We start from the raw sequence: 24,136 nt of genomic DNA on the forward strand, positions 1-24,136 counted from the left end.
AACCCAAGTGGATCGAAAATTTTGTTCAGGTCAGAGAGTATAGCTCTTTTCGATAACGCACCTTCTGATGATCTTGCTACGATGTCATATTGAAATTGGTCTGCGACTGGTTTCCACTGCAACCCGAGTGACTTGACCGTGTCATCATCTCCTATATCTAATACGAACAAAGGATCGTCAACACACTTGGACATGTTTCGCAAAACAAATTCGGAGTTGGAACACCATTTCCTTAATGGTAACTTTGCTGAGTTTAGCACTGAGCTAACCTCTATTTGCAACCGACAGCAGTCATCCTCTGTATCGGCTCCCGTCATTAGATCGTCCATGTAGAAATCTTCGGCAATCACCTTTGCAGCTTTCGGTAATTCCTTCTCAACACTTTTTGCGAGTGCTATAAGACAGTAGGTTGACAGAAATGAGGCAGGAGTTGTTCCATACGTGACTGTAGTTAGCTGGTACGACCGTAGTAATTCTTCAGGGCTGGATCTCCAAACAATTCTTTGTAGGTCCCAATCTTCCCTTGCCACCTTTATTTGGCGAAACATTTTTTCTATATCCGAAGTTAAAACGAATTGATGCTTGCGGAAGCGAACGAGGATTGAAAATAAATCTTGCTGAACAACTGGACCACACCTCAAGACATCATTAAGAGATATGCCAGATGTACTTTTGGCAGAGGCATCGAAAACCACTCGGACCTTTGTAGTTAAACTTGATGCTTTTATTACCGAATGATGTGGTAGATAGAAGGGATTCTGCGTCTGAACTGAATCGTCCATTACTTGAACCATGTGTCCCATTTCAATATATTCGTTCATAAATCGTATGTACTCGGCCTTCAGATGCTCATCATGTTGTAATCTTTTCTCAACATTCAAAAAACGTGCGGTCGCCATAGGTAATGTAGTCCCTAATTCACTGATTGCCTGTTTGGTGGGAAGCCGTACGATAAAACGTCCCTCCTCATCACGGATGGTGTGTTGCTTAAAATGTTGGAGTGTTTCTTGCTCTTCTTGACATCTCTTATTCGCTTTTGATGCTCGGCCATAGCTTGTATCTTCAATGCTGCTGAGCACCTTCCAATCTTCCTCTATTGTTTGACCCATTGAGAAAAGTGCCGGTGTATGGTGGTTAGAAAGTTCTCCTGTTACGAGCCATCCGAAGCTACTTTCATGTAATGTGACTGAACCTATATTTAGTGGTATTTTTTTTGTTCCCAAAACATCAAAGAACGAGCCACCTCCAATAAGCAGATCGATACCTTGAGGTCGATGGAAATCCGGATCAGCCAGAAGTGGAACCACAGTCCCTGGTATACCCCATCCGCCTGCCGGTTCTGGACAAGACGCTAATTCTCCGACTATATTAGGCAATATATAGCAAGAAATATTAATACTAAATTCATTCGTTCTTGATTCAACCTTCAACTCGCTACATGACCTTGCTCTTAACCAATTGTCTCCAATACCACTTATTGGTAATAAAGACTTCTTACATGTTAGTTGTAATAGATTTGCATATCTTTTTGACACAAAGTTGACTTGGGAACCGCTATCCAAGATAGCTCTGCACTGGCGTCGTCCACCATTTTTATCTCGAACTATAACTAAAGCTGTCGCAAGAAATACGTGAGAGTTTACCCTGGCGATTTTTGCTGGTACAGGTGCAGACACAAGGATTGCAGACGTAGACGGTGTTTGACCTTTATCCGGTTGTTGTCCTTTGAGCTGCTCCTTCTCTTCTGTTTTTTCTTTCTTTTCAAAATGCAATAATGAATGATGATTACGGTTGCACGTTCGACACCTGTAAGTGGATCTACAAGTATTTGCCATATGTCCCGAAGATAGACAATTGAAGCATATTCCTTTTCCTTGAACAAATGAGAGGCGTGCGTTTAATGGAACTGCTTTGAAATCTTCGCAATTATATAATTTATGTAGCTTGGTACAGTAATGACAGAAAACAGTTTCGGTAGATGCTACTAAAGCTCGCCTTGCTTCAGTAGCGGAATGTTTGACACTACTTCTCTTAGCTGCTTCAACAGCCATATTAGTTTTGATATCCTTTTTGTGCCCAGCTGCTGCTTCCGATGATTCAAAGGCTACACATCGACTGGATAGAAACTCCTCCAATTGCTTAAATTTTGGTAGCTCTGTATTTCTTTGGTGTAGCTGCCATCCATGTGCAGTGTTCTTGTCAAGTCGATCTATGACAATAGTGACTAGCCAAGCATCCCAGTGTTCTACTGGTTGCTCTATTGCTCGTAATGCTGCTACATGTGCACAAACATGAGAATGTAATTCTTGCAATGAACTAGCCGATGCTTCTTCTATCCTTGGAGAATCCAAAATTGACCTGATATGTGATTGTATAATCAAGCTTTTATTATCGTAGCGTTGTTTGAGCCTTTGTAATACTGCTTCATAGTTACCATCACTAACCGGGATGGATTTCACTAAGTCTAACGCTTGGTCGCTTAGACACGATCTCAAATAATAAAACTTTTGCGCAGCTGATAGTGACTCGTCGTGGTGAACCAGTGCCTTAAAAACATCGTAGAATGATGGCCAATCTTGAATGTTGCCATTGAACTGGGGTAATGGTATAGGAGCTAGTTGCACTCGATTGCTAATTGAGGTGTTTCCAAATGACACATTCTGTCCTGTCGTACTAGTTGGTCTTTCTGCATTTATTAGCTCTTGTATACGGGATCTTATATTATAATAATCAGCCTCAAACTTTGCTCTTTCTTGTTCAGCGCCTTCTATATCATCTACTGCGATTAATTCAATTTCACATTGAATAGCATCGAACTTTCGATTTATCTGCGGCAGCTCTTCTTGTCGAAAATCGAGGAGTGAAGTTGCATGTTCGACGGGATCAAATTTGTTTACAAATGTTATTATTCGCGTTAACGATGCCTTTATGACGCCCCGTTTTCTTTTGAGGTCCGTTAGCATTTTCTGCGACGATTCGTCGAGTACCATGATTGCAATGAAGACAGATGCTAATAATTTATTAGAAAGCTAAATATATATATAATAAATAAAATTTGAATACACGCATACAACAAAATAAATATGATCTAGTATCAAAAATAATGCGATATCAAATTAAAATGCCAATTGCTATATACGATAAATTGATAATAATATTTATAATTTATAATTCGCAATAAAAGATAATAGATAAAAGAATTGAAATATTAATCACTATGCAGTTACGCAACATAAAATATACCAATTAAAAATACCACAGAAATATAAGATTTAAGAATATATGAAATATACGTAATAAAATAAGATAAGATCACGTCGAGGTCACCAAATGTTCGGGCCGGGAACGGACAATAATAGGCCGTGCGCCCGGTCACCAAAATACTTCGCGCTTAATAAGTATTATACTAACACACCGACCGACCTATGTAAAATTGTGTTAATTGTATATAGCTCAACTAGAATTGGTTGGGTTCGCCGCGCAAATACTAGTGAGCTATGTAGTGTGGTGGTGTGTAAGTGTGTATATAGTATATGTGTTAGTGTGTACCTATACTTAAATCTAGGACGAATAGGTAACTTTATAATAAATAATGGTAACTCAAATCAAATCTGGTAAAAATATGATATAATAATAAAATAAACAAATTACGGCCCTTTTGGCCCAACAAGTAAAAAATGTATATAATAATAAAATAAACAAATTACGGCCCTTTTGGCCCAACAAGTAAAAAATGTATATAATAATAGGCCTAACCAAAATGCCGATTCGGCACAACCAGATATAATAATAATATATAAAATAATTAGGTAATAATTGCAAGTGTATAAACAGTAAATATCAAAAACTGTGTAGCCCTTATGACCAAAAGGAATAAAATATAGATATAATAAAATCTAGGTAATGAAAAAAGTTATGGCCCTTCTGGCTCAATAACACAATAATTATAATATAAAACAAAACGCTATTAGAGCAGTAACCTGGTATAATTAATATAGAATATAGAAAAGAAAAGCCCTTCTGGCCTCACAATAATAAAAAAAAAATATATAGCGCTTTTGGCTCAACAGAGTAAATGTTAACAATACCTAATAATATAATAATAATACATAAATAACAATAAAAAATAACTCACGACTTGTCGGTGCACTGCTGGCCAGCTGCTACCTAGACCTATATACACTAAAAAATTCACACTCAACAAAGATATTCACAAAGGTATAAAAAGACGCAAATGCTACGACGACTGCGACAATGAATATAATATATGATAATGGTATAATTTAAATATGGCAATTCGCACACCGGTATATAAAATAGATATAGTAACAAATATATGGCGATTAGCGCCCACGCAATAGTTATAAAAAAAATAGCAATTCGTGCATATTTAAAAAGATATTGTTCACGACGGCCTAGCTCACGACGACGGACGGAGAAAGAAAAAAAAAAAAACTGCGGCGGCCGTGTTAAACTACGCGGACCGGCGAGCCGGCGGCCGCAGATAACACGCCGATACCTGTTTTGCATAATATTATATAATTCACAAGACACAAAATATAATTAAAACAAAAATAAATATAAAAATAACGGCTGGTGCGCGCGAGTGTTTGTGTGTGTGTGTGTGTGTGTCGATCGGTTGTTCGTCCGTAACCGCTAGTATTATACACTATACTAAAGCCAACGAGAGAGTACTATTCCTTCGCGCATCCAAATGATCGAGCTCCGCGGTTTCGTACCCAAATTTCTCCCACTCTACCATCTAGTTGCCGCCGTAAATACCCCCACTCACTAAACGGCGGCTGTCGACTAATTCCACGGCCGCCGCCAACCACTGGTTGTATACACCGGCTCAAGTAACACACCACCCAAAAAAAAATAACAGCTGGCGTCTGCCGTAGTGCCGAAACTATTATGTACCTAATACAGCAACAATACAAATAATGTGTGTGTAATATCAATATTTTAATTATGCATTTATTTATTTTAACAAAAATGTCCAATTGTGCATTACATAATTTTTATACACATAACAAAATCATTAAATTACAAAAAAAAAAAATTATAATAAAAAAATATTCGAATGATAAAAAATAAAATACAAAGAAATCAATCCGAATCGAAGTCTGATTCCGAACAACTCGTATCACCTGTTATCGTCATGATATGACGTCCTTCTGCTTCGGGAAGTTCGTCAAATACTTCATCTGTTATATGTTCAATGTTCAAAAACTTTTCTTCCTCCTTGACGACATGTCCCACAAAATTCGTCCACATTTCCGCTGTCACATGTTCCACGCCTTTTTTTAATAACTCCAGTACATCCTTTATTTTAAACGTATTATTATGTGTCCGGACATAGCTTTTTACAGAAGACCACGCGAGCTCGATAGGGTTTAGCTCGCAGTGGTATGGGGGTAATCGCAATACGATTTTGCCATTGTCTTTTGCGTACTCGTCTATTACGTACTTGTCGTATTGGTTTTTTATTTTTTTAACTCTTATTATTAAATCATTTTTGACTATTGGATGGTTAACGATTTCACCTTTCATTTCAAGCCAATCGATAATATCTTTTTTTTTCCAAGACATAGTTGGTATTTTGCATTTCTTTACGGAGTGATACGAAGCATTATCCATCACTATGACGGCGTTTTCTTTTAATAGTGGTAGAATTCGTACAAACCATTCATAGAATGTATCGCCATTCATCTCGTCATGGTAGTCCGTAGAATTGGTCTTTGATTCGAAACACAAAAGACCCCCCGGGACAAAACCATCTGTCGACCCGATGTGTAAGACAATGAGACGCTTACCTTTTCCCGAGGGTTCTTTTTGTCCTGTGGTTAGGCCCTTGAGGAATGCATCTCGTGATGAATTTATTGTGGTATCGGTCCACGTTCTACTGTGTGCCTCGCCTGCGTTGACCCACGTTTCGTCCAAATAATAAATTGGTCTGTTTTGCTCTCTATAATGCTTTATTTTGACCAAATAACTTCGGCGCCAAGTTATTAAATCTTCTCTTTCGAGTAGTGCACTATTACGTTTTTTTTTTACGTATTGAAATTGTAAATCTTTCAACACTTTTTGAAATGACGACCGCTTAATGTTTGGAAGTGTTTCATCTTCATTAATGGCGATTAACATTTTATCGACTGTTGGTACTTCGCGGTTCCTCCAAAAATTGTGTATTTTCTGTCTTATTGCATTTTTATCGAATTCATCGATTTTTTCGATTATTGTAGGTCGAATTTTTTTCTTGTTCGGCGATGTAATTGTTCCTTGATTCTTATACTCCGATAATATGTTTTGAACTGACCGCTGTCCAATACCCGAAGATTTTGAGATATCGACGATCATTTCTCTTAAGGTCATTCGAGGGCTGTCAGGATTTTCAAGCTGGTGTTTAACTATTTTCTTATATAAATTGACAATAATTTTTCTTTGACCAGTGCCGATGAACTAAAAAAAAAATTAAAATTTAAGAATTTAAGAATTTAAAAAATAGTATAAAAAAATAAATAAAAAAATAAATAGTAAAAAAAATAGTATAAATACAAACACTTACTTTTCCACATGGATTTTTTTTGGAAGGAGACACAGCTGCGACATCCATATTGTACTTATTGTTATACGTAAAACTATTAAACAATTGTTAAGTAAAAAACGTAAAAAAGTTAAATAAAACCGTATAAAACACCGGGGTGCGCGAAAAAACAAAAATGTTGTGTTTAAAATATCGGAGATGCTATTATAGTTCACGCTGTATACAAACACTGTCACAGTTTCCTGGTCGGCGGCGGCGACGGTGGTGGCAGCAGCGTCGGCGATGGTGGCGACATCGGTGTCGGCGGCCAGCGTTGACGGCGGCCAGCAGTTAGGGAGTTTTAGTGGTGGGAATGCGCGAGAACGGATGAGTTTTGGTCGCCGCCCAATAGTACTCTCTCGTTGGCTCGACTATATTATATCCTATTCTATGGCGGCAACACAAGTTATTTTTCAACCATTATATGCATTTAACTGACAAAATGTTTTCTAATAGCAGTACAGCAGTTCACTCAATGCATGCTGAGACATGAATTAACATTTCTACCACGTGGGAAATCATCAACATTTTAAGTTGTAAATGTACTAGAACATGCTGATAATAAAATAAAGGTTTTATGCAATGTACGTGGAAAAATCATGTGAAGGAAGGAAATGTGTGGCCAGAGATGAATTTTTAACTATTTTCTGACTATCGTTAACAAACTGATGGTTATAACTACGGAGTTTATGTGTTATACTATGCAGAGTGTATGATGAAAAATAAGATTCAAAATGTTAAATTCAATAAAGACTTCAGCCCAATGGTATTAGAGAGGTGTTAAAAGATCTTTTGTTGGAAAAATCTGATTTCATGAGAGATTTGTTTGTATTGTGGACGTACGGACAAAAAACACAAAGAAATAAAAAAGGACAACATTGATTGGGTTCAATGCGATACATGTAATAGATGGATAATACAATTCTTGTTAAATGTAGAACAGAGGTTAGATTATGATAATTTTAAATGTGTTTTGTGCATGTCTAATACAAAAAAAAAAAATTATAAGTTAAGTATTAATGAGTAAATTAAAAAGTTTAATATAATATACATATAAGTAGTATATGCCAATTAGAAACAAAGAAAATGAGTGGAGTAGGCCTATGTTGGGTAACCACTATAAATAAAAACGCGCCAAAATGCAGTACCTCCAGTTATGTTGAATACAATGCTAAGGTGGTTTGGAAATCTGTTAAAATTTCTATATATACTAGTATATTATATAAAACTTACATAACTGTCCACATACAATTTGTGTAAGTTCTGAAAACTAGATTTAACTTGTCATCCAATCTAAAAAAAAAAAAAATTATAATATAATAAATGTACATAATATAGACTTAAAAATAAAATTCTATTATTTATCACCAACTAGTTATTGTTATTAACATTATTACATAGAACTATGACACTTCATGAATAATTTTTTCTAATTCACTATTTCACATCCAATATGACAACAAACAGATAATCCAAATATTTGGATAATCATTTTGTGGACCAACTAATGCACAATGAAAGGAATTGCAGGTAAACATCAAAATCCTTCAACAGCCTAACATTGTAATTGTTTAATAATGTGAGATTAAAAGTTAAAATATATGTTAAAAAAAACTTATATTGAATATAATAATTAATAACAATTATTTGCTGATACTTTCAGTAATCTATTGAACAATATCAAAATGGATTTTATTTTTTCCTTGTTGTTAGTTTGAAGATTTCTTGATAAAATACAGCTTCTAATTTGTATGATACAATTTCTTAAAAAAAAAAAAAAATGTACAATGATTGCATAACATGACATTTTTAATAAATTGACTATGAGAAGTCTTTAAGAGTATGTCAGCACAATATTTCTTTTCTTTTTTGACCCAAACGCAACTTAGATAAAATGCTTACACTATTTATGTGGGTTTGACATATTGGTTTTGTATTTTATAATTATTTGACTTTGTATTCGACTTTCAAAAAAATAAATGTTTTAAATTTAAAACATGTTTCGAGACATTATTTAGAAAAATTAATAGGTCATACGCTCAAAAATATTAATTGCTATCATTTTTGTAATGGGCAAATTGACTCTAAGATTACTTAAAAGATAAAAAAAAAAAATTAATTCTGCATAAACGTGTTTTGTGTATGTTGCGAGTGGACCAGAGAGAAAACAAACAGTACTCTGATATCTGCTTAAGGATATAGATTTTATAAAATACATAATTAAATTTAAGAAATATTTATTGATATCATATACCTATTAGACTTGCATACCTTATGTCTTTATTAATATACATAAACAGGGCTCGGAAGTTATAGCACTAAAAAAATTAATTTTTAGCGCTTAAATATGCACATAAAAACATTAATATCAGCGCTATAAATAGCACTAAAAATTGGAAAATATGCAAAATAAAATTTTCAACAAATTGTTTTAAACATGATATTTAAGATATATTTAATTTCACAGATTTTTAATGTTTTTCATAGAAAATGATGGTAGGTATCGATAGGTTAAGGTTATCAGAAACGAACGGAATTGTCCGATTTAATCGACGATAACATCGGTCTAAGGCCGTTTATTTCGGATGCTTATCATCTTAAAATAAAAAAATTTTTTTCGTTCACATACTTGTAGGCGGCTGTTTGGTAGGTTAACTAAATTTAGTTTTTAAAAATATGCCCATAAACAGCATTTATAACTCTAAATTAGCAATATAGTTCCTATAATATGTATTTATGTGAAAATATACCCAAAAATAGCACTAAAAACCTTAAATTAGCAAAATAGCTGTAAAAACCGTAAATATGCAAAAAATAGCAAAATAAAATTTCGTGTATGACATCAGAGAAGTGTGAAACATATTTGTATCTTACTTTGGATGTTCTAGGACGAACCAAGAAAAATATGCATTTGCTAGAACTTCCGAGCCCTGTACATAAACATTAAAAGATACATAATTTATAATATACTTCACAGTTATACTACGAGTAACATTTTTTAAATATTTCCTCTTTCATATAATGTTCATTGAGCTTGCAGAATATGACTTGGCGAATTAGTAAAAACATTAATATTCCTCGAACAATCCTATAAATAAAATATCATTCACCTAGTTAACTAATAAAATCACGATTATAAAATTACCTTTAGTGTTCTTCTTGTTACAATTCTTGTGTTTTCTTTATTGAATTTCGATAGTTAGGATCATATGCATTCGTGCCTAATCTTTAGAAAAACAAATTCATAACAAATTGGCTGTAAAAATAACAAAATATTAATGTAATATAGTAATATAATGTATATTATATTATTATCATAATTAATTATTAAAATATAGAATTATTCGATTGCGACAACTCCGTTATCAAAATATCCCGATTAAGTAACTATCGAACAGCGTAGATTAGACGGTTAGAGCGCAGCACATAATTCTTCATGTATGTACAACATAGTATATTATCGAAAAATAAATTTATTTATAAATTATAATAAAATAACTAAAATCATTATTTTTCATATCATTCTATAAATATATTATTCCTAATACATTTTGGTTCACTTTATTTTATAACACATCAATATTTATTCTTCAGTAAACATTTAGATTAATCAATAGTTAATAACATTGTGACATAATTTATAAATTATGGGTTTTGTATAAAATGCAATATCTACTTTATAATTACAAAATTTTGTCCATAATTAATGAATCTTATTGTGTCCTTGTATAAAGCATTTTAGACAAAATATTTTATTGTAAAATAAATATTAATGCATAAAAATACTCTAAAATCATTAGAATTTTGACTACTATTTAATGTATTTAAATTAAATATTTTTCATTTTCTCAATTAATGTATAATATTGACACTTTTTCATACTCTCTGTAGAATTTTAACACCACAGACGTTTAATTACTAAAAATCTGTGAAAAAAATGTATACCTACATAATCATAATATTAAAAATATGTATATTTATTATTTCTTCAATACTGACTTGTATTTCAAGTTTTTCATTTATTTTTAAAAAACCATCTAAGTACAAATGTTACTTTGTTAACTATAAACTGTCTTTTTAACATTTATTTTGAGTCATTATTATGTATGTAATGCAATACATAGTGAATACATAGTGAGACTAATTAACAGATTCGTTTTCAAGAGATATTTGAAAGCAGTGTCGGTCTGGCTCATGACTGGGCCCCTGGCCCCTGGTTAACTAATTTCGAATGGGCCCCCTACAAAATTAATTTTAACTTAAACTAAATACTGCGTTTATCCTTATCACCAGACCACAATAATTACCATTTATCTATGTTAAATTTTTATATATTTATTAGAATTGTACCCGATTAGAATTTTAAACACATACATATTTTTTATTACGTTTACGATTGGCTATGGACCCTTAATATTGAAAAATATCGAAGGGCCCACGGCGATCGCCGGGTAGCCGGGTGGACCAGACCGACACTGTTTGAAAGTAAATTGAATAATATATAAACTTCTTAATAGGTACCTACTAAAGTAAATTATTATATCCGTAAGTGTATTATAAATGTATTCTTAATGTTTTTTGTTTGTATAATCTATCTTCAACTGTTCTTAGGTAAATATCAGAAACAAAAAATTGATTCTCTGTTTCCTATCCATTGGGGGGTATATACTACTATTTTGTTCCATTTCTATTGGAGAAACCAGCATCAAAACAAAACTATTTGCCATTTATCATACCTTCATAACTCTAACATTTTCAAGCAATTATAGTGCTTGCTAAACTAGTTGTGAAAGTACAATACCTGAACTACATATTATAAAGTTATATAGTTATAAGTTTATATCGTTAATCTACGGTATTTTTCGTTCGTTTTTCAATTTTATTTTATTTTTGTTCGCAATGTCTTTTACGTGTGTCAAATGTTTTGATACTTCTACACATAAGGATGACATATTAGAGTGCTCTAATTGCAAAAAGTTTTTGCACTTCTATTGTGCGGGCTACTCTGAAATTAATTTTAAAAAAATGTCAAATAATACGAAAGCAAGATTCAATTGCACTGAGTGCCAAACTGATATTCAAAAATTTCAAAAATCTCCTAAAAATCAAAAAACGGAAAACAAGGTAAACTCGGTTAATCCTATGGAAAAAAATATTGAGTAACTCATGAGTTCTGTTTCTTTTATGAGCTCACAATTTGACAATTTTAATAATAAAATTAATACTATTGTGAGTGAACTAAAAAATATAAAACTTGCAAATGAAAAAATAATTGCTGAGAATAAACGGCTCTCAGATGAAGTTTGTATACTGAAATCTAAAATTGATGAAATTGAACAACATAATTTAGGTATATCTGTGGACATAATAGGTATACCTAAGACAACTAATGGAAATTGTATTGATATTGTTGAAGAAATTGGTAAAATTACTAATACGGAATGTAAAGTAATTGAAGCCTATAGAATAAATTCTTTGGTATCCAAGCAAAATATTATAACGGCGAAATTATCAACACTGGGCATGCGCAAAGATCTAATTCGCAAAGTTAGATCTATGAAATTGACAGCGGATATTATAAAAAATAATTGGCCGAAGGAAAAAATATAAATTAATGAACGTCTTACAAAATCAAAAAGAACACTTTTTTCACAAACCAGACGCGCTGCGAAAGAAAAAAATATCAAATTTGTATGGTTGTCTAATGCTGATATTCTCGTAAGAAAAAACGATGTTTCCAAAATAATGAAAATTAAATCATCTCAAGACATCGAAAACATATAGTTAGTACTTTTTACATTCAATATAATTAAAAATAAGAATAATAATTTCTATTTCCAATGAATGATAATATATTAAACATTAATAAGCTTTTAAATATAAATAATATTAACTCAAATTATGTAGATTCTATAGCGGATATCCCCCTATTAAATGGTAATCTATCATTTTTCCAAATAAATATAAGAAGTATAAATAATCATTTCAATGAACTAGCTATGTTGCTAGGTTCAATAAAAAATTATTTTAGTATTATTGTATTATGTGAAACATGGCTTTTGAATGATGTTGAATTTACTTTAAATGGTTATAAATCTATAAACTCGCTGGGAACGTTAAATAAAAGTGATGGGGTCACAATATTAATTAAAGAATCCCTAAATATTCTTCAAATTGAAAAAAATGTTATATTAAATTGTAATTCAATACATCTTAAGATCAAATCTAATGAATTATTATTTTCTTTAATCTGTATGTATAGATCGCCAAATGATAATCTTGAAAATTTTATCAATAATCTTGACTTTTTCTTATCTCAGAATAAAAATGACTACCTAAATATTTTATGTGGCGATATTAATATTGATATAATGAAAATTTCAAATATTAGCAATGATTACTTAAACGTATTGGCTAAACATGAATACATATCATGTATAAATAATTTTACCAGAGTCATTGAGTCCTCAAATACTTGCATCGATCATATATTTGTTAAAAATGTAGAATCAAATAAAATTAGTTCAAACATATTACGCTGTGATATAACTGATCATTATGCTACAACACTGATGTTATCTGACGAAATGTTTAAAGTCCAAAATAATTGACAAAATGTAAAATATATAAAAAAAATAAATATCGAACTTTTAAATAAATTAATTATTTTAGAAAATTGGTGTTCCACTATGTCTTTTGATGATGTTGATTCTATGCTCGAGGTTTTTAATTCTAAAATAAATAAATTTATTTATCATTCAACTATTTCTGTAAATAAATTTAAATCGAAAAAAATGTCAAAACTAAAAGAATGGATTACAACCGGTATAATAACTTCTATAAGAAATAGGGAAAAATTGTTTGCCAAATTGAAATTGAGGCCTTTTGATACACGTTTTAAAAAATTCTATAATAAATATAGAAATATATTAAATGTATTAATAAGAAAAGCTAAACAATTATTTTATCAAGGTAAATTATTAAGAGCTCAGTCTGATGTTAAACAGGCATGGAATATTATTAATGAGGTAATAGGTAAATCAATTAAAAATAAAACATGTGATATTAATAAAATAACAATAAAAAACGGTTGTAATACTGAATCAAAAACAGAAATCTGTAATACATTAAATGAATATTTTATTAATGTTGGGAATAATTTAGAAATAGAACACATAAATCATGTACCTAATGACCATGAAATTATAAATGATAGTTTGTTTTTTAAACCAATAAATAGTGATGAAATAATGTTACACTTAAATTAAATAAAAGACTATAATTCTTTTTATGAAAATAATTTGTCTAATTACATACTAAAAAAAACATCTAAAACCATTTCATTACCATTGTCAATTATTTTCAACAAATCTCTATCAACAGGTAAATATCCATCAAATTTCAAAAAATGTATTGTAATTCCCTTATTTAAGGCAGGTAACAAACTAGAGTGTGGCAATTATAGGCCGATATCCATATCTCTAACATTATCAAAAATTTTTGAAAAATGTATAAAAAACAGATTACTTGATTTTTTAAATAAAAAATGTTTCTTTTCCAAATGTCAATTTGGTTTCAGGCCTGGATTATCTACTATAGATGCACTTTTTAAGGTAGACAACTTTGTTAGGAATAATATTGATAATAATAATAAGGTAATGGGTATATTTTTAGATGTACAGAAAGCTTTTGATAGTGTGAATCATAAGCTATTGAGGTTTAAATTAGAAAACGCAGGTATTCGTGGTTTACCTAAAACCTAAAAGTTTAGAGCTTTACAATTATATTTTTCATAGCTACTAAAGTACTAAATATAGGTTTGATTTCAATTGATTCAAGTATAAATAATTTATGTAATTCATATAATTGTAAACATTTGTCGCTGCTTTTTTGGACAGGTCAGAGAAGAAAAAGGGCCATCATCTCCAAATTAAAAATTTTAACGGTATTGGATATTTATTCGAATTTAAAATATATAATAACAATATTATATTCAAACGATTTTTATTATTATTCAAATCGTATCAATCGTATAGAAACATATGGTAACTATTAACAGTACAGTGGATTCCGCCTAGTACCGCTTAATATTGGCAAAATGATCTGGTCCCAATACAAATGTATATTAACAAGGTTAAAAGAAACCGCGTAAAATGCCACTCGATTTGATTTATGTGGGCAATTTTTATTTTCATAGTGTTAGAATATACAGTATATACATAATATAATATGTAATTTAATCGGGTTTCGTCATATCTATGAGATTGTGTTTATCGAAAGTAATAAAAAGCATTACCATTTAAACCTCAAAACTGTTAAATATAATTAAATTAATTTAATTCTGCATATTGTACCTTAAATGGCACAAATTAGTTTTTTGTAGTTTCTATTTTTAAAAATAAAGTTACAACGTTACTGCATATACGGCCAGATTCGGTACAAAAAGGCGAACAATTTTGATGTAAGGTACATCTACTTAGTGGTAAAATTATTAACTTCTGCAAATGAAGAATAAACGACTGAAAATATTATTGTTGTGTAAAGTTAAAAACTAGCTATCCACTTTATATTATTATCTACAACAATTTCACTTGAATATTTTTTTTTAAATATTTTTACCATAATCCTGGTGTTTTTTTTACTATAAGTACATTTTTTTCGGAAAAAAAATTAAAGTGCATGCAAAAAAGGATCTTGTTGACTATTTTGATATTATAATTTTTTTTTAAACTAATTTCGGTTTTTATGGGCAACCGCTTATTGTGAGCGAACAGGGCTGGTCCCAACGTGCTCACATTAAGCGGAATCCACTGTATTACTTATTACTTATCGTTTTCTATACACAACAATATTTTCATTTTTCAAAATATTTAAATGAATTTAAAGCTATTTATTTTTTATATACCTCAGTTCTACAAACCTATATTCACATCGTTCTATGGTATCAATCTATTCGTTTGTGTGTTAACTTATAAAATAGACGTAGTTAATATCAAATAATAATGTTTAAAAATGGGTGGTCAAGTGAGTATCACTCTGCGGTATAGCAGAGGTGGAGAGTAGGTCACTATAATAAATGTGTTAAATTTGAATACAATGACAGATATCATTGTATACGAAAAACGGTTCTGAACAGTGAACGGAGATGATTTGTCAGTCTAAGATATACTTATTATAAATGTTATCTATATTTAAATTGTAATTTATTTTTTTTAGCTACTGGTGAAAGTTTCAAGTTTTTACGACTAGACTAATACTTTTTGAATAACAATAAATATTTTAAATTGTTTTAGGATATCATTACTTAAAAAAATTAAATTTCGTAAATAAATTAATAAGTAAATAAATTTTTTTGCTATATTGACGCTGGATTTGCTGGAGTTTTTTTTATAGTTATTTGAATGAAAAGTTATGGAGAACTTTGTATTGGGTTTTTTAACCTTAGATATAAATTACAACAATTTTATGAATTTTCAACTTCAAAATTCCTTGCCAATTTTCGCGATTTTGACATATTTCGTATACATTTGAACTTTAAAAGTTCAGCTTTAAGTATAACAAATCAAAAATTATGACCAACGATATTTGATTTATTTTTTTACTACTTTAAGTACAACTTCTAATAAACCTTGTATTAAATTTTAAAAATATTTTAGAAAGCCAAATTTTTTTTATCAGCATTTCAAGAAAAAAAATTTAGAAAAATCGAAAATTTCAATCGTAATAATCGTAAATAGATAACGCTAATATAAACATTTGGTGAAAATTTCAAGTATTTACAATGATTTGTTTTTGAGTAAAATAAAAAAATCGATTTTGTCGAAAACTGGTTATGTGTAAAAATTCCCGTTTTCCGTTACTTTTTCAGGGTTTTTCCTGATGCTTTGAAAACTACTAGAATTTTTTTACTTTTGATTCCCAAAGTACCAACTAGATTCAATTTCCTTTTCAAAAAGGGGCTGAAGTCAAAAATCAAAGAATTATTTCTACTTCAAAACGTGATGACAGACACACAAAAAAAACCACACATTATTGTAAAATCTATACCAGTTAGTGCCGTAGCCAGTGGGGTTCCGGGGCTCTGGGCTCAAGCTCTCCACCTCCGAAATGTCAGACGACAATAATTTTATTAATTTAATTACCGTTTGTGGTGATAAAGCAACGTCGCTCTTATCTCATTTACTTGATTTTGATTTGATAATATGTATAATTATATGAATTATATTGTCAAATATATACATTATACAGTACAAACTTATCCTAATGTCCCTAACGTTAAAAATTGTATAAGGTACATGCAATTAACAAATTACTGTGGAAGCCTAGTCGGGAAAACTCCCTAAACCGGATAGGTTATAGAATTCTTTTGACGACAACAAAAAAGTTATCTGCATTATTTAAAATTTTGAATGGCAATCATAAATCAATATAATTAAATATGGCATACGCCGTAACGTTTTTAAACAAGATTAATAATATTTTTAACGTTTAAATTAAGTTTATTTTTTGATCGTTTTTGTTGAATTTTAATATTTATAATAGGTATAATACAAATCTAGATTATATAATTTTTTTAAGTAGTTATTTCAATTTATTTTAGTAATTTACTTTTTAAAATGTATTAATCACTATTATTATTTATATGTATAAAATAATTTTAATATTTCTCATTATGTAGAAATGTATAGTAATATATTTATATTTATTCCCATCACTAGATACTATTCAATATTTCGATCAAAACATTTCGATTATTTTAATCGAGTAATATCTCGATTATGAAAATGTCTCGATTACTAATCATTCGATAATGCCCATCACTAGTTGAAATTATTTTTTTAAAGTAGTGCTGTTCTACCATTATACCATTATTTATATATACTTTTTATTTGAGCGTTTACCATCACCTTTTTTTTCCAAGAGCATTTCGATCATCCAAGTTTTTCCTTCAGAATTGACCAGGATCCCATACGCACTACCACGGTCCACGTTAAAGCGAGTCATCGTTATATTCGCGAAACCAATAAAAACGTACAGCGTACATAACTATCTTAGCTATCGTACGTTCCATCAAATGATGCACAAATGCACAATCGAATAAAACCGATCGAGCAATTAATAATTTAAATAATTAATACTGTTATAAGTGTTTCGTTTTCAAACATGTTTTTATATTAGACACATCAAGAATCGTCCTCCGTGTTAAAAATAACTAGGTAATTAAAAAAAAGAATTGGTATGTATATACAAGCAGTAAGTATGTTTAAGTATGTATATTATACCATCGAATTATATAAGAAAAAAAACGTTCTTTTGAATAATTAGTATCAATTATTATTGCTATGCCTCAACTATAGTAACAATGGTAGTTATTAGGGTATATAATATGGTAGTTTTTTATATAAATACAAATTATTTCATGCATGGTATATATAGTGCAGCGTGTCTTAACCTTTTTAATCTCGCGACCCCCAAAAAAGAAATAAAATATGCTCAATTACTTTGCGATCCCACCCCTTCCTATCTATATTAAGTATAAATTTGTATCATATTGTTGTGAAAGCCAATGTAAGGTTCATTTTTTAAATCGGTGTTTTATTATTTTTGACCACCGTGACCCCCAGGTTGAGAAACGCTGATTAAGTGTATAGAATTAATAGGTAACTATAGACGTATAGTACACAAAATAACTCGTCGCGTATCTATCGATACATAAAAAACTTGATTTGTGATTAATGATTATATTTGCAAAATATTTTCTCCGCACCTCTCCTTATCTTTGTAACAAATTCCATAGTGGCGTGTTTACAGCGTAGGTCAACTTGTTTCGGGTCTACCTGATTTTAAAACGGTTAGGTAAATTTTTTATCAGATATAAAAACGCATTTATTAAAGTATGTAAATCAGGTAAAGTCGTCAAGGCTCAGATAATTGTTTTTTTTTAAAGTCTACTAAAAATAAAGATTGAAGTTTTATAGTTTGATACTTTTTAAATATGTAACTACAGTAAGTTATGTCCGCTAAACTTCAACTAACTTTTACTAATTACTAATAATTATACAATGTAGTATATTGCAATATTGTTAAATAAAATATCAAAAAAGGGGAAAAGGTGGAGACTGGAGAGCCTAAATAATATTCTTAATTTTTTACCTTAACACCAAACAAGTTATACACATTCCGACCATTACAATATATATACTATTGTATATAGCTGTTTTTATATTATAGTTGTGTTATTGAGCCAGAAGGGCCATAACTTATTGTTTATTTTATACGTTAATTATTTTATAATATTTATTCTATTGTGTTTGGCCATAAGGGACATGCATTTATCATATTTATTATTTATATTTTTCTATTAATGTGATTTATTTGTATACTTGTACTTATCATCAATTATTATATTTTATTTATTTATTTAATTTGTTAAATTATCATAATTACCATTTTTATCTCTTGGGCCAAAAGTACCGTAATAATTATTTTATACTTCTTATAGAATCCAAAAGGGATTTCTTCTATTAACCATAAATAAGTACCTTATTATATTTATATTTATTATACCTAGTTTATTACTACCTATATTTGTCAGTGAGTTACCTTTCTTTTTATTCGATTAACCTATCTATTCATTAGTTTTAAGACTACACATACACATATACGTACATACATACACCACTCGTCCACTCACACATTAGCACTCACAGGATTTGCTCGGCGACCTTGTCCACTATTCTCATTTGTACATGCCTAGGACTTTCAACTTAAAAGTAGGCTTAGTTAAGAATGTTCGTTAATGTGTTTTATAAAAAAATGATATAATATATAAAATTATAAATCGTTGATTTGGAAGTCAACTAGTCATCACTTAGGTTTAGTTGTACAAAATACAAATAATGAAATATAATTATTTATAATCGTTGATTTGAAAATCTTAAGCAAATTCTCTTTAAGTAGGTATTTAATTCGCTATAGATACTATAGAGTGTAGGTACATTTATATTTTATACTATCTAATTTATATTTTGTACCAATTAATAAAAATTAAAAATGTAACTACTTTATCTATACACAAACGGTAACCAATTCGGCTCAACCTAATAAAATACCTTTTTCGAACGGGAACCAATTCGGTTACTCTCGTCGGTATTTGGTAAGTGTGTAGTAAGATTCATATAAGGTAAATACGGTAACGAAATCAAATCGATAACCGGATCCATTACAGAGTGCAGATGACTGGACGCACGACTTTTTATTGTCTGTTTCCAGCTCAAACACTGATTTTAAAATATCATTTGCTTCAACGATGAAAATAGAGACGTGGTCATATTTTTTGTGATAAATGTTTTATATTTAATATAATTATTGATTTATATGTTAATTTATTTTTGTAGTTTATACACATTTATATTTTATATATATTAGGTTTATTTTACTTTTTGAATAATGTTGGGAGATTCGGACACTCCCGTACCCATTAATTTTGGCCTAGGGGTCACCCCTCAACCATATAATTTAAGTATCCACTATCCTTTATACATAGGAAAAGATGGATAGCGGTTTTGGATAATACGTTTTTATTAATCCCCTACCTACGTTTTTCTTTATTTACCTAACGTCGATCGATGCATTCACCATAATATTACTGTGTGGGCAATTATAGAGAGTACCAAAACGTCAAGTATATTTTTTTAGTATATCAATCAAAGTGTCATACCATTTTTTTTGGGGAGAAGGGTTGCTATAATAATAATAATAATAATAGTAATAATTTGAGCAATATTAATGTGACTAAGCGCAGTCGTCTAACGCACAAATATGGAGTACCTGATAAATTATTATAGACTTTTCAAAATTGGTTGTATTATAATTATTATATTATCTGTTTTATAGCTTTAACTTACTTGGTCATGTACCAAATTTAAAAAACACTATTTCAATTATAGTTTATTCTGAAACCAAAAAATTTAAGACTATTTAACGATTTTTTTTTTATAGTCATTTTAATTTAAATTTGGATGAAACTTCATATTTATATTATGAAGAATAGAAATTGTTATTAATTTGCTATACTTCATCAAAACATAAGATTTAAAAATGAAACGCTTCTACGGTTTTATTATAGTAAATCATATATTATTAAATATTGAAACTCTACTCTAATATTGTTTCTAAATCTATTATCTGCTAGATGGTAAAACTCATTAATTTTTTTGCAGAAATTCAAATTATTTATTTCAGAAATTAAGGTAAACTTTTTATTAATTAATTAAGGTAAAATTCTACGCTATTGATTAGACTATTTTAGTCGATATCGGAATAAAATGTATATAAGTTTTAGCAATTTAATAAAAAAACTATGTTTTGATATTCACCATAATATATAATAGTGGCCCAATACTAATGCTAACTAAAAACCTATCTAAAACATGAAAAAACAACAAAATGTGTCGAGTAATATAATATTATATTTAAATAATTATATTATAGCTAAGTATAATTTATTATTTTATAATATAAATAAAAAAAAATATATACAAAATGTAGGTATTATCGGCTTTTACTTAAAAACTTAATCCAGTAATACGTAAATGTTCAACTATTAATATTATTTTTACAAGACCATTGTTTCAATTCCCCTTCCTTTGGGAAATTCTTTTTCGCAGTTATAATAATTTATAATAATTTACATATGGGTAGCTAATCCTTAAGATTTCTAAAAATATTTTATAGCAAATTTTTTTTAATTTGATTATTATTTATTGTTTCTATTGGTATTTACAACTGACTTGAATGATGATTCGTTTATATGAAACATTATATCTTTTATATTGTAGGCAGAAATAAAGTTAATACTAATATACTAATATTATATAAGCACATACCCAACTATTCTTTCGCGACTGCAAGACTACAGAAACCATTAAAACGCGCACGTGAGAGCTTAGTAATACGAGTGTTAGATATTTTTGTCATATATATCCGAACGCGCACTCAATGCTTTTAAGAGAAAAATATTGAAGCAATGAAGCCAGTCGCTAAGTACTGTGATATAATGTTTACACAAGTTTCGTTCTAAATAAACACATTTGTTTATATTTCATTATTATAAAGGGTCCATTTGTGGGGTGGTTGCGAAATTATTGATTTTTCGAGGCTCCCTAAATACAATCATACTGCCAAGCTTGATGGACGGGTAATGTATCACTTGTGCGCTGTTCAATATATTGTCAACGTAATGCAGCTCGACGATTCGCACATCCATGAGTCACATAAGAGTTCAACATATATAAATAAAAATAGTAAAGTTATAACCATACCAAATCATATATCAAATTCGTAGCTTTTTGTATGCAGCGAAACGTGCAATATTATATTGAAATTAAATCATATAAGTATAATATAATATTGTCGAAAATAATAACTTCGAGTAGTAAGTGAGATCCGCTAAAAAGTACTATTCAAGCGTAGTCACATGGATCTAGAAATCTGAAACGAGGAAGAAAGAACTCTAATTTTTCTTCAGAAAGATGCAATCAATGTAATTTTTTGTTTATTATAGTGGTATTATACAACAAATTTGACTTTTATAAAAATTAATGTGGTTAATAAGTTTTTAGAATTTTAAGACGTATTAATAGTATTTATTATATGCTTCAAATTATATAAAACGTTCAAAAGGAACGTGGTTAAAGCACTTTATCCTTTTTTAAATTGCACCTGGTGCTATTCAATACGTGATTAGTATAAGGATTTACCAGATTGCAACTTTTCGCGAAGCTCGAAGCATAATATATTACACTTTATTCGTTGCTTTTGGATATCTTAAATACGTATTCGGTCCCAGTTAAGCCTAATACTATATGAGTGCAGGGCAAATATAATTTTTACCTTAAACCAAACACTTTCTTCTGAGATTTTAACTAATAAGCCAATCAATCTGCTGAAAACTATTCTATTAGTGACATATAAAACTGTTAACTCTTAAAAAAAAAATACCTATTAAATTTGAAATAAATCATAGCAATGATAATTTTTAAATTCTCTGAAAATTAAATATAAATTAAAATAAAACCTCTTTATTGACTGTGGATAATAATCTATCTTATTTATGATTCAATTTATAACGATTTGTTACACAAAAGTTACGATAAAAGTTAAAACTTAAAAGTAACATTTTTTTTTTAAATTTATACTTATAAAAGTAACTAAAAGCCTGCATGATTTGTTTTCGTTTATATTGTTCACAAACGTGGTGTCACGTCAAAATATTGTGGTAATAACGTCATGGTAAAAATATGAATACAAAAATATCGCAATGTAAAAAATATGACAAATGCAATTGCCAAATAATATATATTATAATTTAATTAAATTAATTTTATCATAAACGAGTACATACAAAGTATACAGTCATACTACTCATATTTAATAATTCACTCATACGTCTTAATATTGCAATAAACAAAATAATAAATTATATTTTTATAACTTAAAGATAAAAACATTATCTGTATTTTTACTTCTTTTTTCAATATTTGATAGTACATATTTTAGGAAAAGTTTACTATAAAGATAACAGTTTTTAAATTTTAATAACTGTTTTGGTAGAAATGCGGTCATTATTGTATTTGGTGGAAAGGATCAAGGAAGAATTACTAAGTATCTAAAAGATGGAAAAAAAGAAAGACTCGCTTTTTGCTTTTGGCGAAAACGTGTTATATCACCTAATAAGTAGGTATATGAGCCGTGACGAGTCACGCTGCAACGTATTTGTACCCGTTTTACCTTTTCAGTTTTCACACGAAAAAAACGCAACACGATTGTGCTCTATAAAATGTAGGTGTCTTTAAAACAATAAATCGGCCTGACCAATTTTATAGCCTTAGAACTGACAACAAAATAAAATTGTTGGATTTGTAAATATGTTTTTTTACTATGACATTACTTTACACTATTTAAAAATAATAGTTAATAAAAAATTACATACACTTACAATATATTAAATAACCAGTTATTAATGTTTATATGATATCCACTTTGAATATTGGTATTAACTATTATTGGTATTTCTATGTATTAATATATGTAAATAGGTATTTTTATGCAACGCAATCATGTTGCGTTTTTGCAGGTAAAAAGGTGAAAAAGAAGTAGTTTAATAAGTTTTACTAATTTCTAGTTAAGATAATTCCAATACTATTTGTGTTTGAGAATAATATCAAAAATATTCATAGATTTGAGCTGGTCAAAATTAGTCTTGAATTAATCATACAAATGACAAATAACTATGAAAAATTCAAACAATGTGACTTTTGATTTAAAAAAAAACATAAAGCGGTTTTTAAAAATTATATTGCTTGTTGCCTCAAAGCCCAAAGGCAACGACAAACATAGCTTTTTGTTAAATTGGTAGGTTAGGTTAGGAAGTAAATGTATGAATATAGCTAACTATGTTTATATGACAGGTATATAGTCAAATCGGGCCATTTTACAAAATGCCTAGGTATATAGTCAATTTTTAAGCAATTTAACTAAATGCCTATT

The 24,136-nt window shown here is 29.5% G+C and overlaps 1 protein-coding gene and 1 long non-coding RNA gene across 2 annotated transcripts in view; both read right to left on the minus strand.

The window, feature by feature from the left end:
- The window catches only part of LOC132927882 (uncharacterized), a 172,593-nt gene extending 162,741 nt beyond the window's left edge, over positions 1 to 9,852 (minus strand). The window contains exons 1-2 of the long non-coding RNA XR_009661878.1: positions 9,732 to 9,852; positions 7,820 to 7,879 (exon numbers count right to left, since the gene is read on the minus strand). This is a non-coding gene — a long non-coding RNA (uncharacterized LOC132927882). The remainder of the gene's footprint in view (positions 1 to 7,819; positions 7,880 to 9,731) is intronic.
- On the minus strand, positions 4,947 to 6,959 carry LOC132927072 (uncharacterized). Its single transcript, XM_060991520.1, has 2 exons — positions 6,569 to 6,959; positions 4,947 to 6,462 (listed from the first exon to the last, which is right to left on the minus strand). Exons 1-2 carry the CDS (start codon positions 6,614 to 6,616, stop codon positions 5,110 to 5,112), a joined length of 1,401 nt encoding a protein of 466 aa, XP_060847503.1. The 5' UTR covers positions 6,617 to 6,959; the 3' UTR covers positions 4,947 to 5,109.
- Positions 9,853 to 24,136: the final 14,284 nt, after the last annotated feature.

This window comes from Rhopalosiphum padi, chromosome 3 (assembly GCF_020882245.1).
Source record: "Rhopalosiphum padi isolate XX-2018 chromosome 3, ASM2088224v1, whole genome shotgun sequence".
Classification (NCBI taxonomy): domain Eukaryota; kingdom Metazoa; phylum Arthropoda; class Insecta; order Hemiptera; family Aphididae; genus Rhopalosiphum; species Rhopalosiphum padi.